At 40.1% G+C, this 26,202-nt stretch overlaps 2 protein-coding genes across 11 annotated transcripts in view; one reads left to right on the top strand and one right to left on the bottom strand.

Annotated features, from left to right (window-relative positions):
* Positions 1-348: 348 nt before the first annotated feature.
* tmem79a (transmembrane protein 79a) lies at positions 349-17,999 on the top strand. 2 transcript variants are annotated; one of them, XM_057827285.1, is made up of 5 exons: positions 349-496; positions 6,811-7,495; positions 7,564-7,755; positions 7,852-8,074; positions 11,458-17,997. In XM_057827285.1, the coding sequence occupies exons 2-5, from the start codon at positions 6,925-6,927 to the stop codon at positions 11,648-11,650; spliced, it is 1,179 nt and encodes a 392-aa protein (XP_057683268.1). In that variant the 5' UTR covers positions 349-496; positions 6,811-6,924; the 3' UTR covers positions 11,651-17,997. The 2 variants fall into 2 exon arrangements, with proteins under 2 accessions (XP_057683268.1, XP_057683269.1); XM_057827286.1 differs by having other exon boundaries at positions 378-496; positions 6,915-7,495; positions 11,458-17,999.
* Positions 11,868-26,202, bottom strand: part of LOC130910218 (myocyte-specific enhancer factor 2D homolog) — a 140,059-nt gene continuing 125,724 nt past the window's right edge. For 5 of the 9 annotated variants that reach the window (XM_057827277.1, XM_057827275.1, XM_057827279.1 and 2 more), the window contains 5 exons: positions 23,839-23,968; positions 23,591-23,765; positions 23,257-23,325; positions 18,454-18,504; positions 11,868-17,241 (listed from right to left, as the gene is read on the bottom strand). In XM_057827277.1, the coding sequence (XP_057683260.1) occupies positions 16,818-17,241; positions 18,454-18,504; positions 23,257-23,325; positions 23,591-23,765; positions 23,839-23,968 (849 nt within the window). In that variant the 3' untranslated portion in view covers positions 11,868-16,817. The remainder of the gene's footprint in view (positions 17,242-18,453; positions 18,505-23,256; positions 23,326-23,590; positions 23,766-23,838; positions 23,969-26,202) is intronic. The other 4 variants (XM_057827281.1, XM_057827282.1, XM_057827284.1 and 1 more) reach the window with 2 other exon arrangements.

Below are 26,202 nucleotides of genomic sequence, written 5' to 3'. Positions count from 1 at the left end.
CTGAAGACTTAAGTTGAAGCAGCTTCAAATCGTCAAATTATAAACTTGTACATTTGAGTTGTGCTGAAAAAAAAATACGCTCAATTCAATATTATGGCAAAAATTAAAATTGCTTTTAAACTGCCATCGATGGACGTGATTTAACGACAGATGTCTCACTCGTGCTTAAGTTCACAAGTGAATAGATAAAATGATTTACGATTGTTTTGTTTATAAATCAATATACGGTTTATTTAAAATTTGGAATCTCTTTCGGACGACATTTTACAAATTTAAACGAAAATGAGCCAACTCAGGTTGAAATGATTTATCGAGAATCAGACCGAGTGGGCACTCCTGGTGATGACGTCACCACATGGGCACTATTGTGTGCACCTGCCACACCTGTCGTAACTTTTCTCACTTCCGCTTGTGACGACGAAAGATCACCCGAAAGCTCCTACTTTTCACCCTAATTCGCCTCACTTCGACGTGTAAAAAGCTGACTAACAAGAAGGTGAGTGAATTATTGCAACATACTGGAGCTCAATTTTAGTGAAAGTCGGCCGAAAAAGTTAGGAAGTCGAAACTTTTACATTCCTTTGGTGCTGGCTAGTTAGCTAGCGCACCTTCGTCGATACGGCTGAACAGGTTTGTTTTGTCAAATTTTTACTGACATTTTTAACTGCCACATGTATTAAGTTTTCTAAAGTTATGGCAGACGTCAACTGTCTTTTTCGTAGTGTTTGTCAGTTCAAGTCTTACGCCTAAAAACTTCATTATACCCCCCCAAAATGCATTATATTAAATAAAAAAAAAAACGCCATAAAACTTCGTTAGGTTTGACCTTAACGTCCACCTACACTGGGTACAAAACAATTTACATAGTCCTGTTCATATGTCATATTTTTGTGGTATTAAAAACGGAAGCACCAAAATGAAAATTGCAAAATCCTTTGGATAATAAATCGAAGTGAACGTGGTGAACATGTATGTGTACATGCGGCTGGAAGATTGTGGAGACGTCACCCATAGGCGGCAGTGTTTCCTTGAGGGAAGTTGAAAACCAGTATAATAATTTCAGTGCAACTCAAAAAATAAGACCAATATTAAGAATTTTTTCTCCCTAATTATTGTGACATACAGTCATGTGAAAAGAATAGGACACCCAATGAAATATTCAGTTCTTTATTAAGAAATGTTCACATATCAATCTTGTTTTTCATTATCTCTGGAAAAGAAAGTGATTTCATTGCAGGTAAACAACCAAAATTAACATTGTTTTACTCATTAAACCCACTATATCAACAAATATACTTATCCTAACTGTTGAAAAAGTTAGGACACCCACCTAAGAGCAAGTGTTACCCCCTTTGGCTGAAATAACTTTAGTGAGACGCTTTTTGTAGCCATCCATCAGTCTTTGACATTGGTCTGAAGAAAGTTTGCCCCACTCCTCAATGCAGAACGCTTTCAGCTGTGAGATGTTTGAGGGGTTTCTTGCATGTACAGCCCGTTTCGAGTCACCCCACACCATGTAAATGGGATTAAGATCTCTGCTTTGACTTTTCAGTCAGTAGTTGGTGGATTTACGGTTATATTTTGGGTCATTGTCATGTTGCAGGGTCCAGTTTCGGTTCAGCTTTAATTTTTCTCAGATGATCTCACATGTTCCTCAAGCACCCTCTGATACACAATAGACAGGGGTGCACATAAGTGGTCCGCATGTGCGCATGCGTACTGGACGTAGACAAACGTGCTGGCCCTCAACGGCTTCCATACGCTTTTGCGTACCGATGGCTGACCACTGTATTTGCGGCGGACACGAGAAAATAACTTCTCAAAATGTCGAAGAGGCAGGCCACACTGAGTAATTACTTCCGTGTTCCCCCACCCCCGTCAAAAGACAGACTACAGAGACGTCACCGGAGCTACCGAAAAAAAGGACTTTTGCTGAAAAGTGGCTACAGGAGGTACCATGGCTAGAAGCAAATGATGCTCGCACGGAAATGCGGTACGAAATGTGCCGTGAGAATCCCAATGTCGCCGATAAGAGCAGCGCATTTTATGTAGGATCAAAGAATTTCAGCCATCCAAACTTTGAAAAGCACGAACAAAACAGAGAGCATGTGGCAATTAAGCAAACTGTCGATGTCAGACATGACCCCACTCGCCCTATGGACAAGTCGCGGAATAAAGGTAATGAACAGTGACATGCACTGACAAACGTGTTTTTGCTCGCATTTTACAAAGCTAAACATGCACGTTCAATGAGGTCTTATGAGGAGGACATCCCACTTTTAAAAAGGCTTGGAGTTAATGTGGGAGCTGCATAATGCCCTTTATTTTGAATTGGTGCTTTTATGTTTATTTCTTTACATTTCACTTCAAAGTAATGCCAATTTTGTTGTGCCAGTCGATGTTAATCAAGCATTAATTGTTAATATAATTAATTAAAGTTAATTGGCTCTCAGTAAAGCTTGTCATAAATTTATCGCATCAGGCGGGTCGGCTCTCAAGCTCAATGAGGACCAAGTCACATCTCCAGGTCCTCCTCTGAGAACCTGGGCGAAAAAATTATATGCACCCCTGACAATAGAATTCATGGTGGATTCTATGATGTTTATTTAGCTGGGCAGGTCCTGCTGGAGCAAAGCATCCCCAAACCATGACACTTCCACCTCCATGCTTCACATTTGTAATAAGTTTCTTTTCCTGGAATGCTGTATTGGGTTTACGGCAACATGTCCTCTTTTCTGGTGTCCAAATAATTCAATTTTAGATTAATCTGTACAAAGAACATTATTCCAGAAGTCCGGGTCTTTGTCTACATTCACTCTGGCAAGCTTCAGTCTGGCCTTTGTAACGCGTGGCAGGGCAGGATGAGTGCATAAAAGGTAAAAAAAGGGAGCAGACGTCCACTTATGCACTTTTAATAGACAAAAATAAATAAATCCAGCTCAACCACTCGTCACTCGGGAGTACAACGGACCATGTACACATGATCACACTTGACTCCCCAAAAAGTAGGTAGCAACTGAAGAAGAAAGTGAACATACAACATAAAGAGGCGCCACCGTGTGGTGGATGTCCTAAGGAATAAAGAGGATCACAGAAGTGACCGTTACATAGTCCCCCCTGATGAGAAAAAGGCTGTCCACAGCCGTACACAGCTGAAGATGAACCATAAAACAGCTAAACATAGACGACTGTAAAAGCTGAAAGGCACATAGGACAAAGACTATATGAAAGATAAGAAAAACAAATGCACTGTGGTTTTTACTCTTTGAACTTCAAAAGCTTTGAAAAACATGAACCTCAATTTCAACAACAAACATGGGCAAATATGGTAACCAAATCAACACATGACAAACAAAGAAGAGCAGCACAAAACATGGCCAACAACCAGAAACGGCTCACTCCAGGTCAAGTCTGTCAGTGTGAAAGGCATCGGTTCTTTTATGATTAGCCCAACCAGACGCCATCCTGGGGCAACGTCTGGGCCTGAGGTCGTATCGCCTTGACGATCCAGGAAATAGACGGATCCCAAACCAATGTCGAAACAGCGGTCAGACCATCACATCCAAGAAATAGACAGATCCTTCTCACGTTAATGTCGCAGCCGCGGTCGGGAAAACTCCGATCCTCAGAGGCACAGGAATCGCCAACAACCATCCACGTGAGGCAGTCGAAGTCACCTTCGGATCCAAAGCTTGACAGAGGTCCAGGGAAAGAATGTTCGGGCGCCATTTGTAACGCGTGGCAGGGCAGGATGAGTGCATAAAAGGTAAAAAAAGGGAGCAGACGTCCACTTATGCACTTTTAATAGACAAAAATAAATAAATCCAGCTCAACCACTCGTCACTCGGGAGTACAACGGACCATGTACACATGATCACACTTGACTCCCCAAAAAGTAGGTAGCAACTGAAGAAGAAAGTGAACATACAACATAAAGAGGCGCCACCGTGTGGTGGATGTCCTAAGGAATAAAGAGGATCACAGAAGTGACCGTTACACCTTCATGTTCTTCTTGGAGAGCAAAGGTTTCCTCCTTGCACACATCCCATGAAGGTTAATATTGTGAAGTCTCATTTGATTGTCGGGGCATGCACTTTTACATCAACAGTAGCAAGAACCTGCTGTCGGTCCCGTGATGTTATTTTAGGGTTTTTGGAGACTTCTTTTAGCATCTTTCGGTCTGCTCTCGGGGTGAACTTGCTTGGACGGCCAGACCTGGGCATGTTGGCAGTCGTTTTGAATGTCCTCCAATTGTACACTATTTTCCCGACAGTGGAATGGCTGATTTTATAGTGTTTTGAGATCTTTTGAAATCCCTAACCAGACTCATCAGCATCTATAATCTTCTTTCCGAAGGCCTCAGACAGCTCCTTTGATCTCAACACGGTGTTTTCTCTCACTTAAACAGTCGGGGGCAAATCAAACTGAATGTGAGGTTTAAATAAGGCAAGCCTCCTTCAAAACACTGGGTAATGATGTTCATTCAATCATGTGCACCTGATTTGATACCACTGTGTTTGATTTTAGCCATTTTAAGTGGGATTGAATGTGGGGGTGTCCTAATTTATTCCTCAACAAAAAATGCATTTATTTAAAATTACATTTACAGAAAGTTATAAAAAAAATTTTTTTCATTATTAATTGTTTAGTCCTATTACCTGAATCTCTCAAGACTGTTCAAATCGATATTGAATATCCATATGACCAAATATGTTAGAAAACACACAGGCTTCAATAGCGTGTCCTAATTTTTTCACATGACTGTATAACCTGGATAACTTGATTATTACAAGTATTTTCAAAAATACAAAATAATAAAAATGTGGTTGCAAAATTTGTGCACACCTTTTACTTGTTACTAATTGTAAATGGGGAGCTAACAATAAATACATAACCCTTAAATACCTGCAACATGAAGCAATTATCAGAGAATCCCAAAATTTGAAAAATAAGGTCCTAATGAAACCTTTTTTTCCAAATTTGTAAAAAGAAAAGTCAAAATGAATATGTGTAATAAGCCCTCTAATATCTATAACCCTTGCTAAATCCTGTTTTTTTTTTTTTTCATGGAATCTGCAGATGCATGTGTTGACTTGCATCCATCATTTCTTTTTTCAAAAAGAAATGTCAAAATTCTGAATTAGTCTCAAAATCATGAAATTTTAGGTGTATCAAATGTGATACATTTGGCAATAACGGGTTAAAGAACTATATGTTACCCCAGTTATTTGAAAAGAGCCAGTTTCATTGCGCAAGGTTTTATGTATTAAAAGCAAAGCAGAAGATGTGTATTATTCTCACAATGAACATTAATTTCCTATCTTGGTAACTTATAGAGGTGGGAATCTTTGGGCACCTAACGATTCGATTACGAGTCAGAGGCTACGATTCGATTATTGATGACACCCACAAACCCCTCCAAGTTATTAGCTGCTTTCAATGTTTCATACATTAGTTACAAAAATTGTACAAAAAGCCTCTCAGGCTTAAATAAACGATTTTTTCAGTATCAAGTTAACAGTTCAAAACAGTAAATTAGAGATGCGATCGATTGGGTCCGATCACGTCATTTTCAAAGTATCGTAATCGCCAAAAAAATATCGGGCATGCCTTTTTTTAATATATATATTTATTTTAATTAAATCGTTTTCTAATTGTATTTAATGTTACGGACATAATGTTACACTCATCCAGAGTCTTTAGTTTGGGCTTAAGTTAGGGTTATCAAATTTATCCCGTTAACGGCGGTAATTAATTAAAAAAAAAAATTATCACGTTGAAATATTTAATGCAATTAACGCATGCGCTGAACGACCCACTCACGCGCTGTCGCGTTCAATCTGTAATGGCGCCGTTTTACCTATATATAGAGCTAAAAGGCAGCATAAAATGAGTAGAGTGAATTTTGGCAGCCTTTGGAGCCTTTTTTTAATTGGCTAAAGCCTTACAATCCCTCTCCCTACAATTAGAAATATCGTGGGAAGCAATGTGGGGAAGAAAGGTAGTAATTGATCTTTTTCTTAACACCCTATCTTATTTCCCAACGCAGAGAAGATATATCCATTGGTACCACTACGCACAGTCATGGTTGCACTTCCCATCATGCATTTGGGCAGAACAGTTAAATGGCTACAGTATCATTTACTGAAAGCTCAACAAATACACTAGATGGCAATATTTAGTCACAATATACAAAGTCACATTTATCCTTTAAAAATTACAAGTGTTTCTATCCGTGGAACTTCTAGAGAAGTCTCCTGCTTTAAGATGGCGGCTGTTTATCAACACCAGCAAGTCTGTCATTTTGCATCTAGTTTTCAATACATGTGCTGCTAACGCCATTGAGTCTGTCATGTTGTATCTAGTTCTGTATACATATGATATCTATTACCTACCATAACATGATATGGACGTAGTTTGTAGCGGCTGTCGGCAGCAGTCAGGTATTATTGTTTTTTTTTATCTAGCGGCATGAGTAGAGCCAGAGCTGTGACTTGAGCATTGTCATTAGCCCGGTAATGACAAGCATGATGTTAACTCTCGGGACGCAATGCAGTCCGTTCCTCATTGCGTCTCGAAGATTGTGCTGAATGTGTTTTAGTTCCGCTTTACTTGACATATTTCAATAATCGAAATTTGGATGTTTGATAATCGTTCTCGAATCTTGCACGGCAAGAATCGGAAATTTCGCACACCTCTAGTAACTTACATGTGCTCACTGTGGAAACAAAATCACTGCTTCATTCTTTTTGAATAACGCTGCATTGTGATGAACTTCAAACCCAATTTTGAAATCGTGTCTCTCTACAGGGATTTAAATGATGCCCCTGACCACATGGAGAATGTGTTTCTTACTGCATTAGTGTGACATTTTCATATTTAGAGACAGTTTTGCATTTTTCCTGCCTCCCGAGAGCTCCAAAAATGTCCGGCCAGGTGCCCGGCGAAGAGACTACGCTCCTGCCAGTCACTCTGAATGCACCCATTCAGCTGACTGCAAGCGACAAGACCGCAGAAGTAGAATTCAAGGAGGAAGAAGACGAAAAATCGAAGGATGATGAAGACGTTCCGGGTGCTGACGACGTCACCTTGCCGTGGCCCGGCGACCGGGAGAAAAAGAGCCAGAACACAGACGCCGTGTCGGCGGGAACGCCGACGCCTGACGACGATGACGGCGGGCTGAGCAAAGCCAAGTGGCGCGAGAGCATGCCCGAGGGCGACAAGTGGAGAGACGACACGCCGGCATCGCCGAGGGACAGCAAGGGAGACGGCTCGTTGGCCGACGACGAAGAAGAAGAAATCGAAGACGAGTCCAGTTGGGTGCCGGAAAAAGGCGCTCCGGTTTTCACGCCGCAGGTGAAAATCGTGCGGCGACAGTCCAGCGAGGTCGTCCCTCTAGAGAGTAGACTGGACGTTGATGAAGATGACCAGCAACAGTACTACAAAGAGACGCTTCATTATGACTACGATTGTAACGAACCCAAGGAGAAAATCTGTGAGTAAATCCGAGCAATGACACCAAAAAATAATGGCCTAGTCATCCGGTCTGATTCTTGTCTTTAGATTTGAGTGACGTGTGCAGTGAGAAGCTCAAACTGGCGTTGTGGACGGCGTCGGCCGCACTAATTTTCCCCTTTCTGGTGTGGGGAGGGTACGCGCTCCTACCCTTTGACTCCCCGCTGATGGGCAGCGCCCCCCACAGGGTAGTTTACACATTGCGCTGCGCCGTCTTTGCCTCGGTGCCAGTAATGCTAGGTAATGAACTCTAAAAAATATGTTTTTAATCAACTGTACATTTATCTCTTGTGACTTATTGGCAGTGAATGAATTCATGAGTGTGTTCGTATATAGGTGTGGTGGTGCAGGGTGTGGCCAGAATTCGCTACGGTGAAGTGAAACCGCGTTTCCAGAACCCATCGCCGAACCAGAAGGTGTCGGTGCACGCGCATTACGTCAGCCAATCGGTGGGGCTCTTCCTCTTCTACTTCCTGCAGCTGGCTGTCTTGGCGTCTTACGTCAGCCACGACCTCATCAAAATGGTGCCGCTGCTCAGCGTCATTTTTGTCTTCGGAAGGTACCACAACACTACAAATCGTGATTGGTTGTTCTTGGGATGCGGAAGTGCATCCACCATATTGGATGTGTCGTGGTTAAATGTTAAATCCCCTCGCTATAACGGTCTTTTGGGTCATTCCGAGTTGGACAGGCTTTATTTGTTTATCTGAACATGTTGATTTCAAATGTTCAATACATAAGTAGCAATAATCAGTAACAATTATCAAATAGAGTAAAACCTCCGCTGACGAACGCTTAAGCTCACGAACTTTTCGCCTCAAGAACATTAAATTCGCGAGCATATAGTCTCTGCTGACGAACTAGTTTTCAGCGGACGAACCAAACCACGCGGTCGAACAGCGCCACGAGAAGCTGACGCACGCTCACGGCGTCCCAGTTCGTCCCCTCCCTTTCGTCAAGCGCAGACGTGGTTTGTGTTTGATAGACATTTTGGACCGTATTGAGGGTACGTTTGCTATTATGGGACCGAAAAAGAGTTACCTACAGTCCTTATGGAAGGTGACTCTCCTTCCAAACAGTAACTCACTCCCTCCCTCCTCCTCCCACTCCATTCCATCAAGCCATCAACTACCATCACAAAGGTAAATAAAACGACTTTAATATACAGTACAGTTTATTTCTTTAATTACAATTAGGGCTGTCAAACGATTAAAATTTTTTATCGAGTTAATTACAGCTTAAAAATTAATTAATCGTAATTAATCGCAATTCAAACCATCTATAAAATATGCCATATTTTTCTGTAAATTATATATATATATTCTGTAAAATAATTTGTTGGAATGGAAAGATAAGACACAAGATCGATATTTACATTCAACATACGGTACATAAGGACTGTAGTGGGCATTTCACTCTACTATCATTTAAATCTGTCTATGCTGTCCTCACTCCGAAGCGTCTACTTTTTCCAAAGCTAGACAGCTAGTGAACGATGTCTTAATAATCAGACTTCTTCCTTTTTCATCTGATTTATTAATAAAATGGCCTCAAACCACTGTCCTCTTTAGACCGTAGTGAAACTACAAAAAAAAAAGTACACAAGCATTGCATTAGCAACAACGTTAGCTTAGCACGCTATACAGGTTCACTAAACATAAACAAAAAGCGTCTCATACAAAAAATATAACATTTCGCTTACTAACATAATATGTACATTCTTTACAACAACCATACTTACGGACAAATCCTGTCCAAGGATCATATTACAACGTAGGCGTCAGCCCGAGACGTCGTGCAGCCATATTGAACTGGCAAGAAAGCAATAAACCATGTCGCAAAGCGACCACAAGAGTTCGCTGTTAGACAGCACAAAAAAACCTTGCTGTAAAACTTACCAAAAGGCAGAATACTGTCTGAGCGGGACATGTGCGTTAATTGCGTCAAATATTTTAACGTGATTAATTTTAAAAATTAATTACCGCGCGTTAACGCGATAATTTTGACAGCCCTAATTACAATGCAATAGCACATTTATTTTACATAAAATAAGGCATATTTTTGTGTAGTTTTAAGGCTTATTTAGTAGAAAATTATGTTTTATGGGGACCTGGGAACGGATTATTCTCATTTTAATGGTTTCTTATGGGAAATAAATGTTCGGAAGACGAACTTTTCGCCTTACTCACACTTTCTGGGAACCAATTATGTTCGTGAGCTGAGGTATCACTGTATAAGAAAACAAAATATGAATATTTGAAAAGGAGTGAGAAGAAGTAAAGCTTATTTACTTGGGTCATTAAAAAAAGCGTTGAAAATCATTAAATGGGTTTTGTAAAAAAAAATTCAGGCCTTACAAAGCATTAAATATTAGGGGCATTAAAAATTCTGTAACCTTGACGGTTGAGACGTTAGAGTTGTCAATCATTTGAAAATGATATCGGATAATATCGACATATATAGAATTATATCGGCTTTTCATTATCGGTTTTAGGCCAATATGCACGTTGCCTTCAAAGTGAGTGTAGATGCCTTTGTTCAAGAGCTGGTCACAGCTTAGCACAGCAATTATGCTTATTCACCACTGAATGTCTCCAAACTAAGATGCTTGGGATTTGTTATGTCAACATACCATTTGCATTCATCGTGCAAAAATTAAATAAACAATAAATGATTGAAAAATAATGACCGATAAACTCATTACATACCTCATTCACTGTACTGAAGCTGTGTGTCTTTGGTAATTTGAGCCAGGAGCACTGTGAGCCATATGTGATATCATAATGACATGAACATTATTATGAACAAAACAAAGACAAGAATAGTCTTGACTTCGAATAAAGTGCCAATATTTATTTTTTCAATTAAATATAATTTGAGTCAATCACAATCAATTAGTCAATTTAATTGAAGATGTGCTTACTGAATAATGAGCACTGAACTAAAACATAAACCCAACAGGTATTGTGCTTTGTCGTCAAATAAATATATTTGGTGCTACAGGAGAGGAGACTGTTGTGGTCTTGGTCCATGGAACAACTCTCTTAACCTGGGAGACACGTTAGGACAGCAAGCCTATCAATAACCAAAAGGCCTCTCAATAAATTACTAACTTATAACTAACACTGTAAAATGCAAACACTATACTGGACTGTCTCAGGAAATTAGAATACACAATATTCTAATTTTTTGAGACAGTCCTGTGTATATATACAGGACTGTCTCAGGAAATTAGAATACACAATATTCTAATTTCCTGACTGTCTCAGGAAATAAGAATATTGTGTAAGAGTATTGTGTGAATATTGTGTGTATCCTGAGACAGTCAGGAAATTAGAATATTGTGTATTCTAATTTCCTGAGACAGTCCTGTATATATACACAGGACTGTCTCAAAAAATTAGAATATTGTGTATTCTAATTTCCTGAGACAGTCCAGTATAGTAAGGTTCATCACTCATTCCTCATAATAATCAATATCAATCTTCAAAACACCATCGAAGCGATTGTTGTCGCTAGCCGTGCGGCACACTTGAGTGTGACGTCACAGAAAGGGAGCGCTTGATTTACAAACGCACACATCCCAATCCACCGACACCGTGCCAAAAATATTATAGTACATGTACTGCCCAAAACGGTGCGTTTCACTTCTGCACTGCCCGACAGCCATCTAAAAATGAATGCACTTCCATAAACCACAAGGCTTGGTATTTTCTTGCTTTTTTGGGAAGACACTTGCCTTAATATTGTGAAAGTACAACAGAAAAATAGACATTCAATACTCAATATACAACAAACTGCATAATACATTTATATACACTATATGTAAAGCACAGCACACTAGCTTGAGCTACTAGCCTTAAGAATTGGCTGGCTTCTATAACACAACTTATAAAGTTCTGTACATATGACCCTTCACCACATTGTTGTTTTCCTTGACAGGTTGATCTACTGGCTGTGCTTGTCGCTAGGCAGCAGCGTCCGCGGCCTCGGCTTCGGCCTGTCCTTCTTCCCGATGTTGGTCATGCTGGCCGCCAACATCTACTACGTCTCCTCCTCGACGGGAACGGAGTCCGTCTTCGACGTGGAGCCACCCACCACGGCCCCTCCGCCCCAGCAGCGCTGGTGGGGCTGACTGCCAGGTGGGACACTAACGAAAGCCATCCTTACAAAGATTTCTTTTTTTTTCCCTACAAAATCAGACAATATATTTTGTACAGCTTAAAAGCAACTGTAAATAAGAAATTTTCAAATATTACTGTCTCGAGTTTGAATGAATATTTATGAGCGGCCAATCACGCGCGGGGATAAAACCCGTTCAATAAAAGCGATGAAACAGACGAGCACACGCTTGAACTTCACTCCGTTTGTCATTTAATATATAAAATACAGTAAAACATACGCAAAAAGGAGAAGGTTTCAAGGGACTTGGATACTTTGGTACAACAAACACTTTCTGTAAAAGCGGTATAGAATTTCAATAACATCAGTGCATACTTTTGTATATGAAAATATACACAAACTGTATATCGTTCAAGAAAAACAAAACGGCAAAACATCTTTACATCAAAACCCATAGCAGACTAGCTCAACACAATATATTAGCTATAAATTTCATCTTTAGTATTTTATTTGCTACATCATTCTGACTGCGTGTGACATATCGCTTACCTGCGTCCCATGCGTCTAAACACATTTCAAATTCCACCAATTTGTCTTTATAAATATATTCTATATCTGGATGAAAACTGCAGCATTTCACTGGTACGTTCCTTTTATTGCATTTGCTAATACCGCATTGTCCGATCGTGCAAGTTGCTTTGAACAAAAAGGAAACCAGTTTGAATGTCGGTGACAAAAATAGGGGTCCAGAATTACAAGCTACACAAACCAAAAAGCTCCGTTTTAACTGTTTGGAGCTGCACTGAACCAGCACAAAGAAATTGATTTGAAAAATAAAATAACAGCATCGTACATGACAAGTAACAGGGGTCCAAGTGTGGTGTATATTGTCATTTGACTTACACAGGGCAGGATCGACCAGTTGGGATGGTGTCACTTTGCAGCCGGCCATTGTTTAACTCTTTGAACCCACTAGTCCCAATAATGACCAAAAAAACCTTTATTATTGATGACAAAGAGGCTACCAATGACATCTGGTTAGGATGTCTGGAAAAAATTGGGATAAAACGGGTTAAATCTGTAATTGGCCAATAAATATTAAGGGCCACAATTTTTTAAATATATTTTTTGGGGGAAAAAAAATAACATACATGCAGTTCAATGGACAGCATCATTTTTGCCATCACATCTTTAACTCATTCACTGCCAGTGACGGCAAATGACACCCAATCAGTTAAGTTGCAATTATTTTACAGTGGTACCTCTGCATACGAAGTTAATTCGTTCCATGACCTTGTTTGTAAGTCGAAATGGTCGTATGTCGAGCAGGATTTCCCCATAAGAATACATTATAATTCCATTAATTTGTTCCCACAGCCCAGAAACTTACACAAAATCCTTAATAAATACTGCTGGAACTATTACAAATGGCAATTACAGATAGCAAAACAAATTATTAATAAAAAAATGATTCCTGTAATGGTAGCTAATCTGGTTCTATTGTGGCTGACGTGTTTTGCATGCTGACGTGACAGAGAGGGAGCAGTGCGGTTGAGAGTTTACTTTCACTTTTAATATTTTGTTGACAATAAGGTGCCCAAAAAAAATCGATTAATAGATGCATCGCGATTAGACACGTGACGATTCGATTATGATTCATAAATGTTCAAAAATGATGATTTTCCCTAATAACGTCATGACAGCCGCTCGTAGCGGAACGAAATTCAAGACACGTCTGCCGCCCGGCCACCTTTAACGCACGCACGCACAACGTTATGATGGATGTTGCCAGTTAATAAGCGAGAGATTTACTCCTTTTCAAAAAACAGGATAATAAATTTGTGTATGAGACAGACAGGTCTTCTGTGCACAAGCTATTTTTTTAGAGCGAGGGGGGGAACAGAGAGAGTTTGTTGCCCCTTGTTTTTCAGTTGTCCAGCAGTAGGTTCAAGTCGTGTTAATTGGAAAAAGTCCCTAGTGTTTTGCTAAGTCCCGTGTCCGTCTATCATAGGTGAGTACACAAACCCTCTTGTACTGTGTCAACTCATGTCAAGTTGTTCGTTGTTTGGTGGTGTACAAAAGTTATTCCAGATGCAGAACGTGTAAAACCAGGATTAAGTTCAGCGGTAACACTACAAACATGCGAAATAGTACAGAAATCTGTGAAAACAAATTATATTGGTTAAAAGAAGTCTTATTTCTAAAGACACTTTCTTTGTTTCCAGAAAAAGTGGAACTCATTCCACCAATGTTCAACTTATTGCATTGTTGAGAGAAATAAGTACTGCTGTTTGAAACGGCTAATGTTTTTGCATCTTATTTTGTAGGCATGTTGAGAAATACGTACTGCCTTTAAAATGAATGTTTTTGCACTTTCTTGTAAAAAGAAAAAAAAAACAAAAAAAAACGCAGTTTAAGGGCAGCTTTTTGTTGTATGGGCATGTTTCCGTCGTTCCTGTTGAATCATTAGGATATTTTCAAAAAATAATGGACATAAATTTGTTTGGCTACTTTATTAATTAGTAATGTACGATGCATCGATAATCCTGATCATCGCTCAATAATCGAATCGTAGCACCCTGAATCGTAATCGAATTGAGTCGCGTGGTGCTTAAGATGGCACACCCGTATTTGAGAACACTGTCTACTGCGGCGGACAGTAGGCATGTTGTGTTGGACAAGTTCTGAAATAAATTATAATAACCTGACGAAGCAGGCGATTTCTTTGGTGATGTTACCACAACAATAATTTTCACCTTAACTTATAATAACTGGCGAACGAGGTCTGAGAAGGACCGCGGAGATATAGACATTCTACGGCTGTATTGTTGAGCCTACTCACGGATGCGCATCCCATGCTCATATTTTTCTATCATTTGCAACTTCAATTCAAGCAAGCATCACCTTTTTCCTTGTTTCACCACCTATACCAACCTTTTTGAAACCTGTGTTGATTTCCAAGAAAATCCGCCACGCGTCGCTCTCATATGTAGAAACAAATAGCAAGTAAAATTTTACGTTGTATGTAGAGGGACCACTGTATTAATATTTTGAAATGTCAAAGTGTCTAAGTGTCATTTGAGATTTTCTCAATTTGTAAACCAGACTTGAGAAAAATGATCTTAATATTTTGATATATTTTATATTGCTTTGTTGACAAAATGATTTTTCCCCCCATTAAAAAGCATGTATCTCATGTTTAAAAAAAAAACAAACTTAAATTTACTGTAAAACTGTTGCAATGTAAACCATGTATCTCCAAATGTGATTGAGATGTATTGAAACATTCTCTGAACCGCCGCTATCTGTCAAAAAGCATGTTTTCCACCCTTAATTGGTAAAATTACTCCATAAGAGAAAAAAGTAAACTATTTGGCAATATAGATTTGAGCAACCTATCTCTGAAAATGTGATTGTCCAATCAAAACAAAAGAGTGACGGAACTTATCCGTCCTGCCATTTTTTTTGACTAGGAGTCTTTTAAAAGTGGATTCTGTGGTAATGCAATAACAGTCTTAACAGAGCTTAGCATTTTAAAGCTCTGCGTTTTTTTTTTGTGTCTTTTTTTGTTTTTAATATTATCAAGTGTTACAACACTAAGCGCTGCCAGTCCACGCGTGGGCTTAACAGTCAAGTGACCGCACACAAGTAGGCGTGTTTAAGGAGGGGGGATTATTTGGGGTCAGAGTAGACATCATCTAATTCGACTAAAGAACTTGTGCACACACATTCACACACTGAAATGATGGCGACGGAACCAATTCCTATTAAAAATGACATCAAACAATCTGTCGACTTTACTGGTTGCCGTAGAAAAAGGGATAAATGTGTCTAGATATGATAAGCTAGGCTAACGTGAGGGCAGTGATTGTGTGTGTGTTTGTGTTGCTTTTCCAACGTGCGTGTTGGGTGTGTAGCAAAAATGACAACAACACGACCGAGCAGGCGCTAAGTGGGGTACGCTACCCAAACATATCAACGTCACGCTTGTTTATAATAATAATAATAATAGCGGACAGATCCACTGAGTCGACTTGATTTTTTTTTTGTGGGTTTTTGTGTTTTGTTTTAGGGCTAGCTAGCAAAGTCTATGCAAATATACTCATATGTACATACACGCGCTTGAAGCCAAAAAGCCAACGGAAGCGGTAGAAATATAGAAAACGTCCGTTCACTTTGGAGAAAAGATGGAGACGGCTAGCTCGTGCGCTTAAGAGGACATCAAAGTTTCACGGCGGAGAGTGCGACTTTTTCTACAAAGTGACGGACCTTCGGAACCAGTACCGGCAGAGAGAGAACACCACGGCGTGGCGACGACAGTCTCAGTTTCGTGTGCGTCGCCTTTCGTTTGGCATTCCGAGGACAAGACGGCGTTGGCACCAGGCGCTCCAGAAAACCAAAAAATGAACTGCAGCGTGGGAGGGATTTGCTGAAAAATGGACAGGTTCAAAATCCGTGCTAAGCAGGTAGTAAGGTCCGCTGAATGTGGAGGTGAAAAACTAATGGCTGGATGCAACTAGACTCTTGTCAGTTGGTAATGTTTCACCGTTAATTCAAGAGGCTTCCATACCTGGAAAACTCAACTGTTGCATTGTGGGATTCATTCATAGCGGCTGTCTGGACTGTACGCCTGCTTCCCAATTGAAAAAGTCCATTGATGTGATAACTAAGCAACTACATCAGTTGCACTATTGTCACTATGTCATAGTTACAGCACTTCAAGTCACTTTATATTGTGGGTCATCTCTGCATTAATTGCTCAGATGTCATTGTTTGGTGCTTTTGCACTACTTTCATTTTTTTTTTACATGGTTAAGTGGCTCTTTGTCCTAAATGTAGCTTGTTTCTTATAATACTAGCATGGCTCTAAATACCAGAGACAAATCCCAAGTATGGTCCTAACATACTTGGCCAATAAACACAATTCTGATGGGATCGATACAACCTGAGATTTCGAAGTGAAGAAGCCTTTTGTATTAAAGCTAAAACATCTTGAGGCACCAACAGCAGTTCAACTTTTTCCTGGATGAACATGCGCAGACGTGTCGGTGCTGAGGCTAAAATCTTGTAAAAGCGCGCGGTGAGGCATCGGTATGTAACGTCCTCACGTGTGGCGTGTACAACGTGACGTGATGTGTTTAAGTGTCGTCCGAACCTCCCTTCGCGCTGGCGGCCGCAGCTTAGGTGACCCAGGCGTCCAATCTCATCCTCTTGATGTTGCCCCCTTCTTGCTCCGGCGAGGAACTGAAGTCAGAGCGGCCCTGCCCGACGTTCCCCGCGGCGGCCGTGACCATGGTGGTTGTGGTGGTGTTGTTCGGGCCACCGCCGCCGCCCGTATCTTCGCGGTCACTGCCTTCGAAAGAGCTGGCGTTGCTGCTCACACTGTCAGCGGGCGAGCGTCCCGTGGGGGGCTCCAGGCACAGAAGCGAGCCAGGATATTGGGGCGGCGCCGCCAGGGTGGCGCCCGAGGACGGGGGCGGCGGCGCTGGCGGAGGGCAAGGGGTGCTGCGGTCCCGGCCAGGCGACACTGGCTCCGACTTGATGCTGATGCCGCTGCTGGTGTTTACCGTCAACATGGCGCCTTGAGGTATGTGCGCCACAGGCCTGAGCGGAAGACGAGTGCACGTTAAAACAAATCGAAGCTAATGCGATGACGTCACATTTAAAAGACACGACGCAAAAACACGAAGCCATTTTCAACAAGCCTGTGATGCATTCGGGGACCCTGTGGCGGACACACAAAAACGGGACTGTTCCGGAAGTGAAAGCGCAACACTTTGAATTCTTGGCCAGAACATCACAACAAACCCAAGGCGCTTATGCTAGCATGCTAAGCTAGAAGACACTTAGGACGTTTACATGCGCGTTTATTGCCATATTTAGGATGATTTACTTGTTTTGCTTTTAGTTGACTTTTTGCAGGAAAGACATTTCAAGTAGCAAAACTCATTCAAGTTAAGCTGAGATAACGTTGACCTCACTTTTAACAGGAAGATAAATTATTGCATTTACAAGTATAAAACTTAAATCAATATTTAACACAGAAAAAAAATGGTCATTTCATACCTGTGTAACAGCTTAGAATGATCAACAATACTTTTTCCATATCACTGGAGTCAAGCCCCCATATGTCCAAATTTGGTCACTTCACATTTTTTACACAAACCGGTCAGTGGGTTATGTTCTTTTTTTCAGTGCTGAAAATGTAAGCTTGATACCAGCGATATGGCACAAACTAGCCAGCTAGCATGTAAAGAGTGACGCATGCTGAACTTGTCCTTCTCCAGTGACGTTACCTACACATCACACAAGCCAAGTGTGTTAGTTGCATTAACTATAGAGGGTCTTCTGTTTACGACAGTGCCAACATACAAATACGGATTCCCCCCCCCCCCCCATTACAGTGTTTTCATGGCACACATGTAATTTTCATACTGGCTTACAGCAACGTGACCACAGAAAACGCAACTGTGAAAACACAGGACCCCCTATTTAAAAAAAATATTTTTACCCATAATCCATTTGGTGTTTAGTGAGGGAAATCTAATCCTGTTTAATGGTACTGTGATTCACAATGGTTGAAATCAAACATGTTAAATGGTTCGTTATTTTGCTGTAAAACCTTCACAAGACCCCCTCAAATGAAAAATGAGTGACTCACTTCCAGAACGATTGAAACAACAGCCCGGGAAGCGTGAAATGATACTTAAGACAGGCCCTAACACAATCACACACACATGCTGAGGAGGGAGTTTTCAGCCAAGAAGCAAACATGAAGACAGACGCGGGCAGTAAAAAGGAATTAGGATACAGTACCGGCCCAACCACTCATCTCTACCCAAGAGCAGGTTGGACGAAGAGCCCAGACTGTGGGGAAGAAAACAAAAGGTTGGAGCTTCTCAAAACCCCAAAATGGTGGACTGGACATTATTGACCGTTGATAAACAACCGTAATAATGTCAATTATGTCTTTGAAAACAACACAAACTCCATATTCCTGAACACAACTCGAGGGACTCGACACAAGAACACCCAAAACGACCACCGAGACACGTTGAGTTCCTTCCTACGTCACCAATGCATTCGTCGCCATTTTTAAGAGATTCGTGCAGCATCGATGACGGAACAACTTAACAATCTGACAGGGACAAAACACCACACAACGCCCACAGTGACACAGTGTGTGTGAGATTTTTTGACTAGTCAAATGACTATTCATTGGCTACTTTAGGTACACCTGCACTAGCTAACAGCAACTAAAGTCCGGGTTTTTAAAATGTATATAGCGGAAAACACAAGATTGAAAAAGCAGTTTCTGCTCTTGCACTCCTCTTTAAAAGAAACTGCTGTATTTTAAGCCAAAACAACTGTTGTATTTGATAGAACATTAAGTCTATGTGCTGCCATAGCAGATTCATGGCGCATAAAGCCCCCGAACTATTTTTAATTTGTCCGTTTTACCCTGGAAACCCCCGTTTACAGATGTCGCGCAACTGCATTTGTTTCAACCTAGCCATAAAAACAAGGTAACCGTATTTATTATTCGAAACGTCTGTCATTTTAATCTTAGAATCATTAATTGATGTCTAATATTTAGTAAAAAAAAAAAAAAAAACTTTAAAAGTTTAAAAAATTATACACTCGCATATTTTAAACAAATTACGTCACAATGAAATAAAATGGGGTCTAAAAAAATCACGTATATCTAACACATAACTATTGCTAAATTGTTTTTTTTTGTTACTTTCGCATTTTCCACCATATGTTAGATGATAAATAATCGACCCCCCCCAAAAAAATCGAAGGGGAAAAAAAAAAAAAAAAAAGTTTAAAAGGGTAAATATATGAAAAAGAAAATCTCGACCACTCCATGATGTCTGCGATTTCTGCATCGCGACCCTTGTTATATTACCATGTTTCACCCATAAAATCCCCAAAAATCCAGCTGTGGCCATTCACAGCTGTGTCTTGACACTCAGTGATACATGCGACAATGAGTTTTTGGATCGAAACAAGGTAAGTACGCAATAATATCTCGTTAAAGTCATGGCGTCTTTAATTCTGCTCTCGCGTACTGTCACCTCCAGATATGGTTTTGCCGTTTTAAAAAACATTAAAAAAAAAACAAAAAAAGCCCTCTGTCCAAAAATTTTCTTTCCCCAGAAAATTGAGATTTTAAGCTTTCCAATGATGTATCACTCATGCATATCGGACAATTTTGAAATTTGGCCAAATTGAGGGTCTCAGAGCGGAACTTCAAGTCACCCGAGTGTTTTCCGTCATATAGCTCCATTTTAAAATATCAATACAATGGTTGCTATTCGATGGCTGCCAGCCCCCATGTCAAAGTGGATTGGACGTCTATCGCCATCAATAGCATTGAAACATGATCACTCAATGCCAGCCTTCCCAATTGAAATTGATTTGATGTCTTTAACTGTCAGCAAACTGCAAGCAACAAAATAAACCAGATATATAAGGATATTGCTAAAATATATACACAGAACGTTTTATACTACAGGTAGTTCCCGGGTAATGACGTACCCGACTTGCATGATTTCTCGTCTCGTCGTTTTTTGTTGTTGTTTTTTTTTGTCGCATAACTGCTCAGTGTGTGTTTGAGCTCTGTATTTTTCTCAGTCAAACAGCTGTCAAGTTCACCTGCAAATATTTGTTTCGCCAATAAGGGGAGCTGTTGTCTCACTAAGCTTACCGTCATTTTTAGACTATAAGGCACTACTTTTTTTCCCCCTTCATTTTGAATCTTTCTGCTTATAGTTCAGTGCGGCTGATTTGTTGATTTATTTGGGTTAAAAGGTAACACTTTATTTGACAGTTGCATCATAAGACCGTCAGAATTATGACACAACACTGTCATGGGCATTACTGAATGCTTATGACAGATGTCATGACGTGTCTTCCGGAAAATTATGTTACTAACGCCATTCATGTCCAGCTCTTCTCCCAGATCTTTTATATCCATTCAAAAGTGAGATAATTTGCTGGATAACACTAAATGACATCTGCTACAAGCATTCATTAATGCAATCATGATAATCTCATGTCATAATTATCACTGTCTAATGACAGTCTTATGGCGCCACGGTCAAATAAAGTGTCACAAATACCATAACTAGCAATTAATGAAACAACTGGAACAGTAACTGAAGAAATAATTAGCACAGAACATGAATTTTCATGCTAGGAGGCATGTTGGACAACAAGTGTTGAGAGCAGGTGGCAGCAGAGGTTGACTGTCTCCCCCAAGGGAGCAGTGATGGGCAAAATAAGTCTTTTGAAGCAATGAAGCTTTGCATCAATTGGTTCAAAGCTTCATGATGGTTCATTTGGTCTTATGACAGTTGTATGATGCTGCTGTCAAATAAAGTGTTATCGGTTACTATATTTTGTTGTAAATATCCCAAAAATACAGTGAGGACATCTGTGGCTTATACTCCAGTGCAACTTGTCTATGAACAAGTGTCGTTTTCTTGTCAAATTTGGTGGGTGGTGGCTTATAGTCAGGTGTGCCTTATAGTGCGAAAATTACGGTAATTGAAAATTTACCTGATGCGCAACTCTTTTTTTTGCATGCGTTTTTTTCTTTTTCCTGTCGTCATTGTACAACTCTCTGGACTATATTGTTAATAATTTGCTTACAGTTATAAATTAAAATGGTGAAATTTAGGAGTTTAATCCCAGTGAGCGTACACCTAGTTGGGTCGCTTTCATTTTTCTACTAAGGAAGTAGAGTGCGATGCAGCAAGCACAGTGAAGCATAAGCAGCTCGACCTCGTCTAAGTTACTGAAATCAAGCTCCAAATAAGTTTCATAAGTCATATAGACCTACCTGTTTGCTCACTAGCAGGCCAAAGTGTTCTACGGTGTGTCTCTGGTTTAAAAGTAAAACTACAGTAAACATCACTAAAAGACGAACTCTTCTGTCTTCACTTGTGAACAAGTCAGCATACTCAGTGTACCTTTTTCACCACCTATCAGCATTGATGGGAAGTACAATAGCTATTTTTTTTTTAAACTTTAATAATATGATGTATAATACATGTTTTTGGATAGTTAGTACCCAAAGGGTTAATTCTGATTTAAGCGGAAATTAGGGTTACATCACCAGCGTAGGAATGGTACGGAACTCGTTCGTACCCGGGGACTACCTATATATTTATGTATATTTACTCTACTGAAACAAACTTCGCAGAACAAAAAATGTCCAACATTTTTATGTGTTTGGATCATCCCTAGTAGCTACATGCCATTGGTCACATGGCACAAATCCTGCCCCGTCCAATATTATTAACGGATTGGACATCTATGTGTCACATGACAGGAGCTGAGTGTTTATCAAGTGTAGGACTGCAGCTATCGAATATTTTAGTAATCGACTGAAAATTCTATCGATCAATCGAGTAATCGGATATAACAAATATATTTTTAGGTGAAGAGCAATTATAAATTTACATGAGAAAACAAGACATTTCATCTAATCTTGAACCATTTTCAGTCAATCAATGTCTTTATTTTCGATGTACATTACTGAAAACAGCCAACAATTGCACCTCAGATGTAACTAGAATAAAAAAAACTAATTCACTGCTTTCACTCAAAAAACCTTTAGATCTTATTTAACATATATATGTATATATTACACCTAAAAATGCTGTTACGCTTGATAACATACATTTAAAAGTTAGGATTTTTCCCCGCGCGTTTCAATTGAATTTCTATTTGTGTCAAGCCATTTTTAAGTTCTAGTTAAGTTTTAAGTTAGTCTAAACTGTAAGTCCTGATAGGATTTTGAGTTTTTGCAGTGTTCAAAATAAATGTATGATACAGGCTGTATTGGAGCACCTTAGGGACCAGTGCTACTTGGTGTTTTATCCAGCAATGACTGCTGAGCTAAAATTGATAGTTAGCATTATTGAGTTTTTATTTTACACCCTAATCACTCCACAACGCTATGTTATGTTAAAGCCTGTATGTAAGACACGTTAGCCACGCATCGACAGTGGTCATAATTAATAGAAACCTAGCCCTCCGCAGGGCTAACGTTACGTGAGCTCGTGACAGTAACGTTAATCTTATTTATTAGCGCTTAGCACTCTACTGCTTTAAGATGGCAGCTGTTTACTAACGCTGCCCAGACGCGGCCGAGTCTGTCATTTTGCATCTAGTTCAACATACATGTGATCTCTATGAGACTCATCAGACGTTACCTGCTATCAACGTAGCATCGTGCGGGCTAGTATTTAGTAACGTCGGCGTTGTTTGTAGCGGCTGTCGGCTGATGTTTTTTTTTTTTTTTTTTTTTTTTGCTTCTTCCTCTACGCTCGTGACAACGTGACATCAGCGCGTTGTCCCGCATTAAAAGTAGTCCGAGCAAAACGTGATGCTTAGAGCTGTCAAAATAAATGATTACTCGAGGCGGATAAAATTACTCGGATCAGTTTTTAAACTCGAGTTGCTCGAGTATTCGTTTCAGCTTTAATCAGGTGTACCTAATAAAGTGTTCCCTGACACCGCTTCGTCCACCCTAAAGACACACATTGGACACGCGCTCATACACACGTACACAGACACACACACTGGTTCGTGGTGGCCGTTCACCTCAGATTGGCGGCCAGACTGGACACCTGGCTAGACAGCTCGCTGCTCTGTTTGTCCACGCCCCACATGCTGCATGGCGACAAGAGCACAGAGTACACTTCAAGGACCTGCCATTCACGCTAACGTCTACGAGCCAACCGCCACTCATGGGGACGGAAGAGAGAGCGACTCGTTTTCGTGCGGTAACTACAACAACCACGGCCCCAAAAAGCTGTTTCTAACGTGTAGAGGCTGAGATGCGGAAATGCTGGAGAGAAAAGGTGAAATGCTCGGCCTATAAATGTGTCACGAACGGCATGCGAGCGGATCAGCGGGGATGGCTGAGAGGACTTACACCAAGTTGCTGAGCGACGCCAGATTGATTTGCTGCTGTTGCGTTTGCTGCTGCGGTTGCTGCGAGACAACGGGCTGCTGCTGCGGCTGCCACGTCGCCACGCTGGTGGGCAGTAAGCCGCCGGGAGACGCCAGGGCGTGAAGCGCCGTGATGTCGGCGCTCGTCAGCTGGTACTCTGAATGAATCGGGGAGAAATTAGGCAACCGGAAGAGTAAAGTCTCTCACACAGTGTTCATTTTTAAATTCACCTGTGTTGTATGCCGTCGGCATGGCTGAGAAGGGCAGCCCCTGCGCCAGTAAGCTAGGCGTGGCCACAGACACCACAGGCGTGGTCAGGGTCTGGGCCACCTGAGCACCAACTGCCAAGCGTTGGGCGTTCTGTTACAAAAGAGAAAAAAACGAAGCGGGTTATTAAAGGTCATGACTTTCACACTTGTTAAAGGCTCTGAACATGCTGACAGTGACCATGTGCACAGTGTAGAACTTTCTCCTTGTGTCGAACATACTCTAAATGACATATTACATTAAAGGCAATTCAAACACACACAAACTATACTCAAAAATGTCAGAGTTAGTTTACACCTTCCTCAAAGAAATGCATCACATATAGTGTACTTCATTCATAAATCAGGCATGAAAATGGGTCAGAGTTTAAAAAGGTGAGAAGGGTGTGGAGGAAATATGTTCTGGTACACTGTAGAACTAGGGCTGTCCCAAACCATTAATTTTCCCTGGATTAGTCAGCCGACTATTTTTACGATTAGTCGACTAATCTAATAATCCCTCCACCCCTTTTTTAAAAACTAATTTAGCAATGAAATTTTTTGATGACACTAATTCACAAAAACATTTTGTGAGTTAAATTTAGGGCTGTCAAATGATTAGAATTATTTAATCAAGTTAATCACAGCTTAAAAATTGTAATTAATCGCAATTCAACCCATTTATAAAATATGCCATATTTTTCTGTAAATTATTGTTGGAATGGAAAGATAAGACAAGACGGATATAAACATTCAACATACTGTACATAAGTACTGTATTTGTTTATTATAACAATAAATCAACAAAATGGCATTGGCATTGACATTCTGTTAAAGTGATCCATGGATAGAAAGACTAGATAAATAAAGATAAATGTTATTACAAGTTATAGAAATTTTATATTAAAACCCCTCTTAATGTTTTCGTTTTAATAAAATTTTCAATCAAAAAATAAACTAGTAGCTCGCCATTGTTGATGTCAATAATTACACAATTCTCATGGTGCTGAAACCCATAAAATCAGTCCCACCCAAGCACCAGCAGAGGGCGACAAAACTCCAAAAAACACAAGTAACAAGTGCACATGACACGGTGCTGTCATTGTAATCTGTTTGAGCGGGGCATATGCGTTAATAGCGTCAAATATTTTAACGTGATTAATTTAAAAATTAATTACCGCCCGTTAACGCGATAATTTTGACAGCCCTAGTTAAATTCTTTGTTACAGTACAAATAAACAAATAACAACAATAAATAAAAAATAAACAAAGGTCAAATGCTGATAGCATTAACTAGTGCATAATAATGGAATGTAAAACAGATTCAGAACACTGACTTCGCCTTTCCAACATGATTCAAAACAATTCTTAAAAAAAAATAGCATTAATATTATAGTACAGTACAATATATATAGGATAATAATTATTCATTACCATTCAGATTTTTCATAAAGGGTGTCTTTTAAATCTATTCCTAGTGTAGAATCTTAAATTCTGGAGCATGTGGGATTAACTCCAGAAATCGTTATTTATATGACGAACATGGCGTGCTTTTATTTTTTAAATGTTCACCGGAAGTACGTTTGTTAAACCGCTAACTGTAAGCTTTGCATTCTGCAAAAAAAGCTCTTTTTGTCACTGTATGTGGTGTCAGTAATCAATTCCCCCCTCCCCCCATTTTTTTCATTTGCAAATGCTGTTAACCAGCAGTTTTTCATTTTTGAATTGTCACCTTTTACCACAAGTTTGCGTTTTGGAGAACAATGCCAATGTTTTATAGCAGGCTAAAGTATGTTGTCTTTTTTCCCCCCATTAGCCCTAATGTAGCAATTCCAACGTTTACAGTGTTTAATATAGATGTGTTTCCTTATTTTGTATGTCTGAACTTTAATTCTATGGCGTGTTGATGACCAATAAACATCTGTGAAAGGAATTCTTGTATGCACGCGTGCGGTGATATAACGCAACCGTGAAAATTACTGTCCTCATTTTTATTTACTGTGCAATAAATGGACTCAATGCATATCGCGACAGGCTTAGCAACTTCAATAAAACATGTAGTTTGTTACTTAGATGGATTTACAAGTTGTCTCCTGTCGTCTTCCAAAATTACAACTGGGTGACGGCGCTTTAGGTGTTCATTCAAGGCCAACGTGCAGCCAAGCTTGGCATTGAAGAAACAGGACACAACAGTGTACCCTCCTTTGTTTCGTTGAAATAAGTCAACGTTTTGACCACTCTGGTGCGCTTTTTGGGCTTTGTGCCGCTTTCCCCGCTTGCATACCAAGCGTCCGACATTAAAAATAAAATCTCCCGACCCCCACCCTCCCTTAAAAATTTTCTCCTCGG

The sequence above is a fragment of the Corythoichthys intestinalis genome, chromosome 22 (genome assembly GCF_030265065.1).
Source record: "Corythoichthys intestinalis isolate RoL2023-P3 chromosome 22, ASM3026506v1, whole genome shotgun sequence".
NCBI classification, from domain to species: Eukaryota; Metazoa; Chordata; class Actinopteri; order Syngnathiformes; family Syngnathidae; genus Corythoichthys; species Corythoichthys intestinalis.
This window is presented reverse-complemented; position numbering and strand designations above follow the sequence as displayed.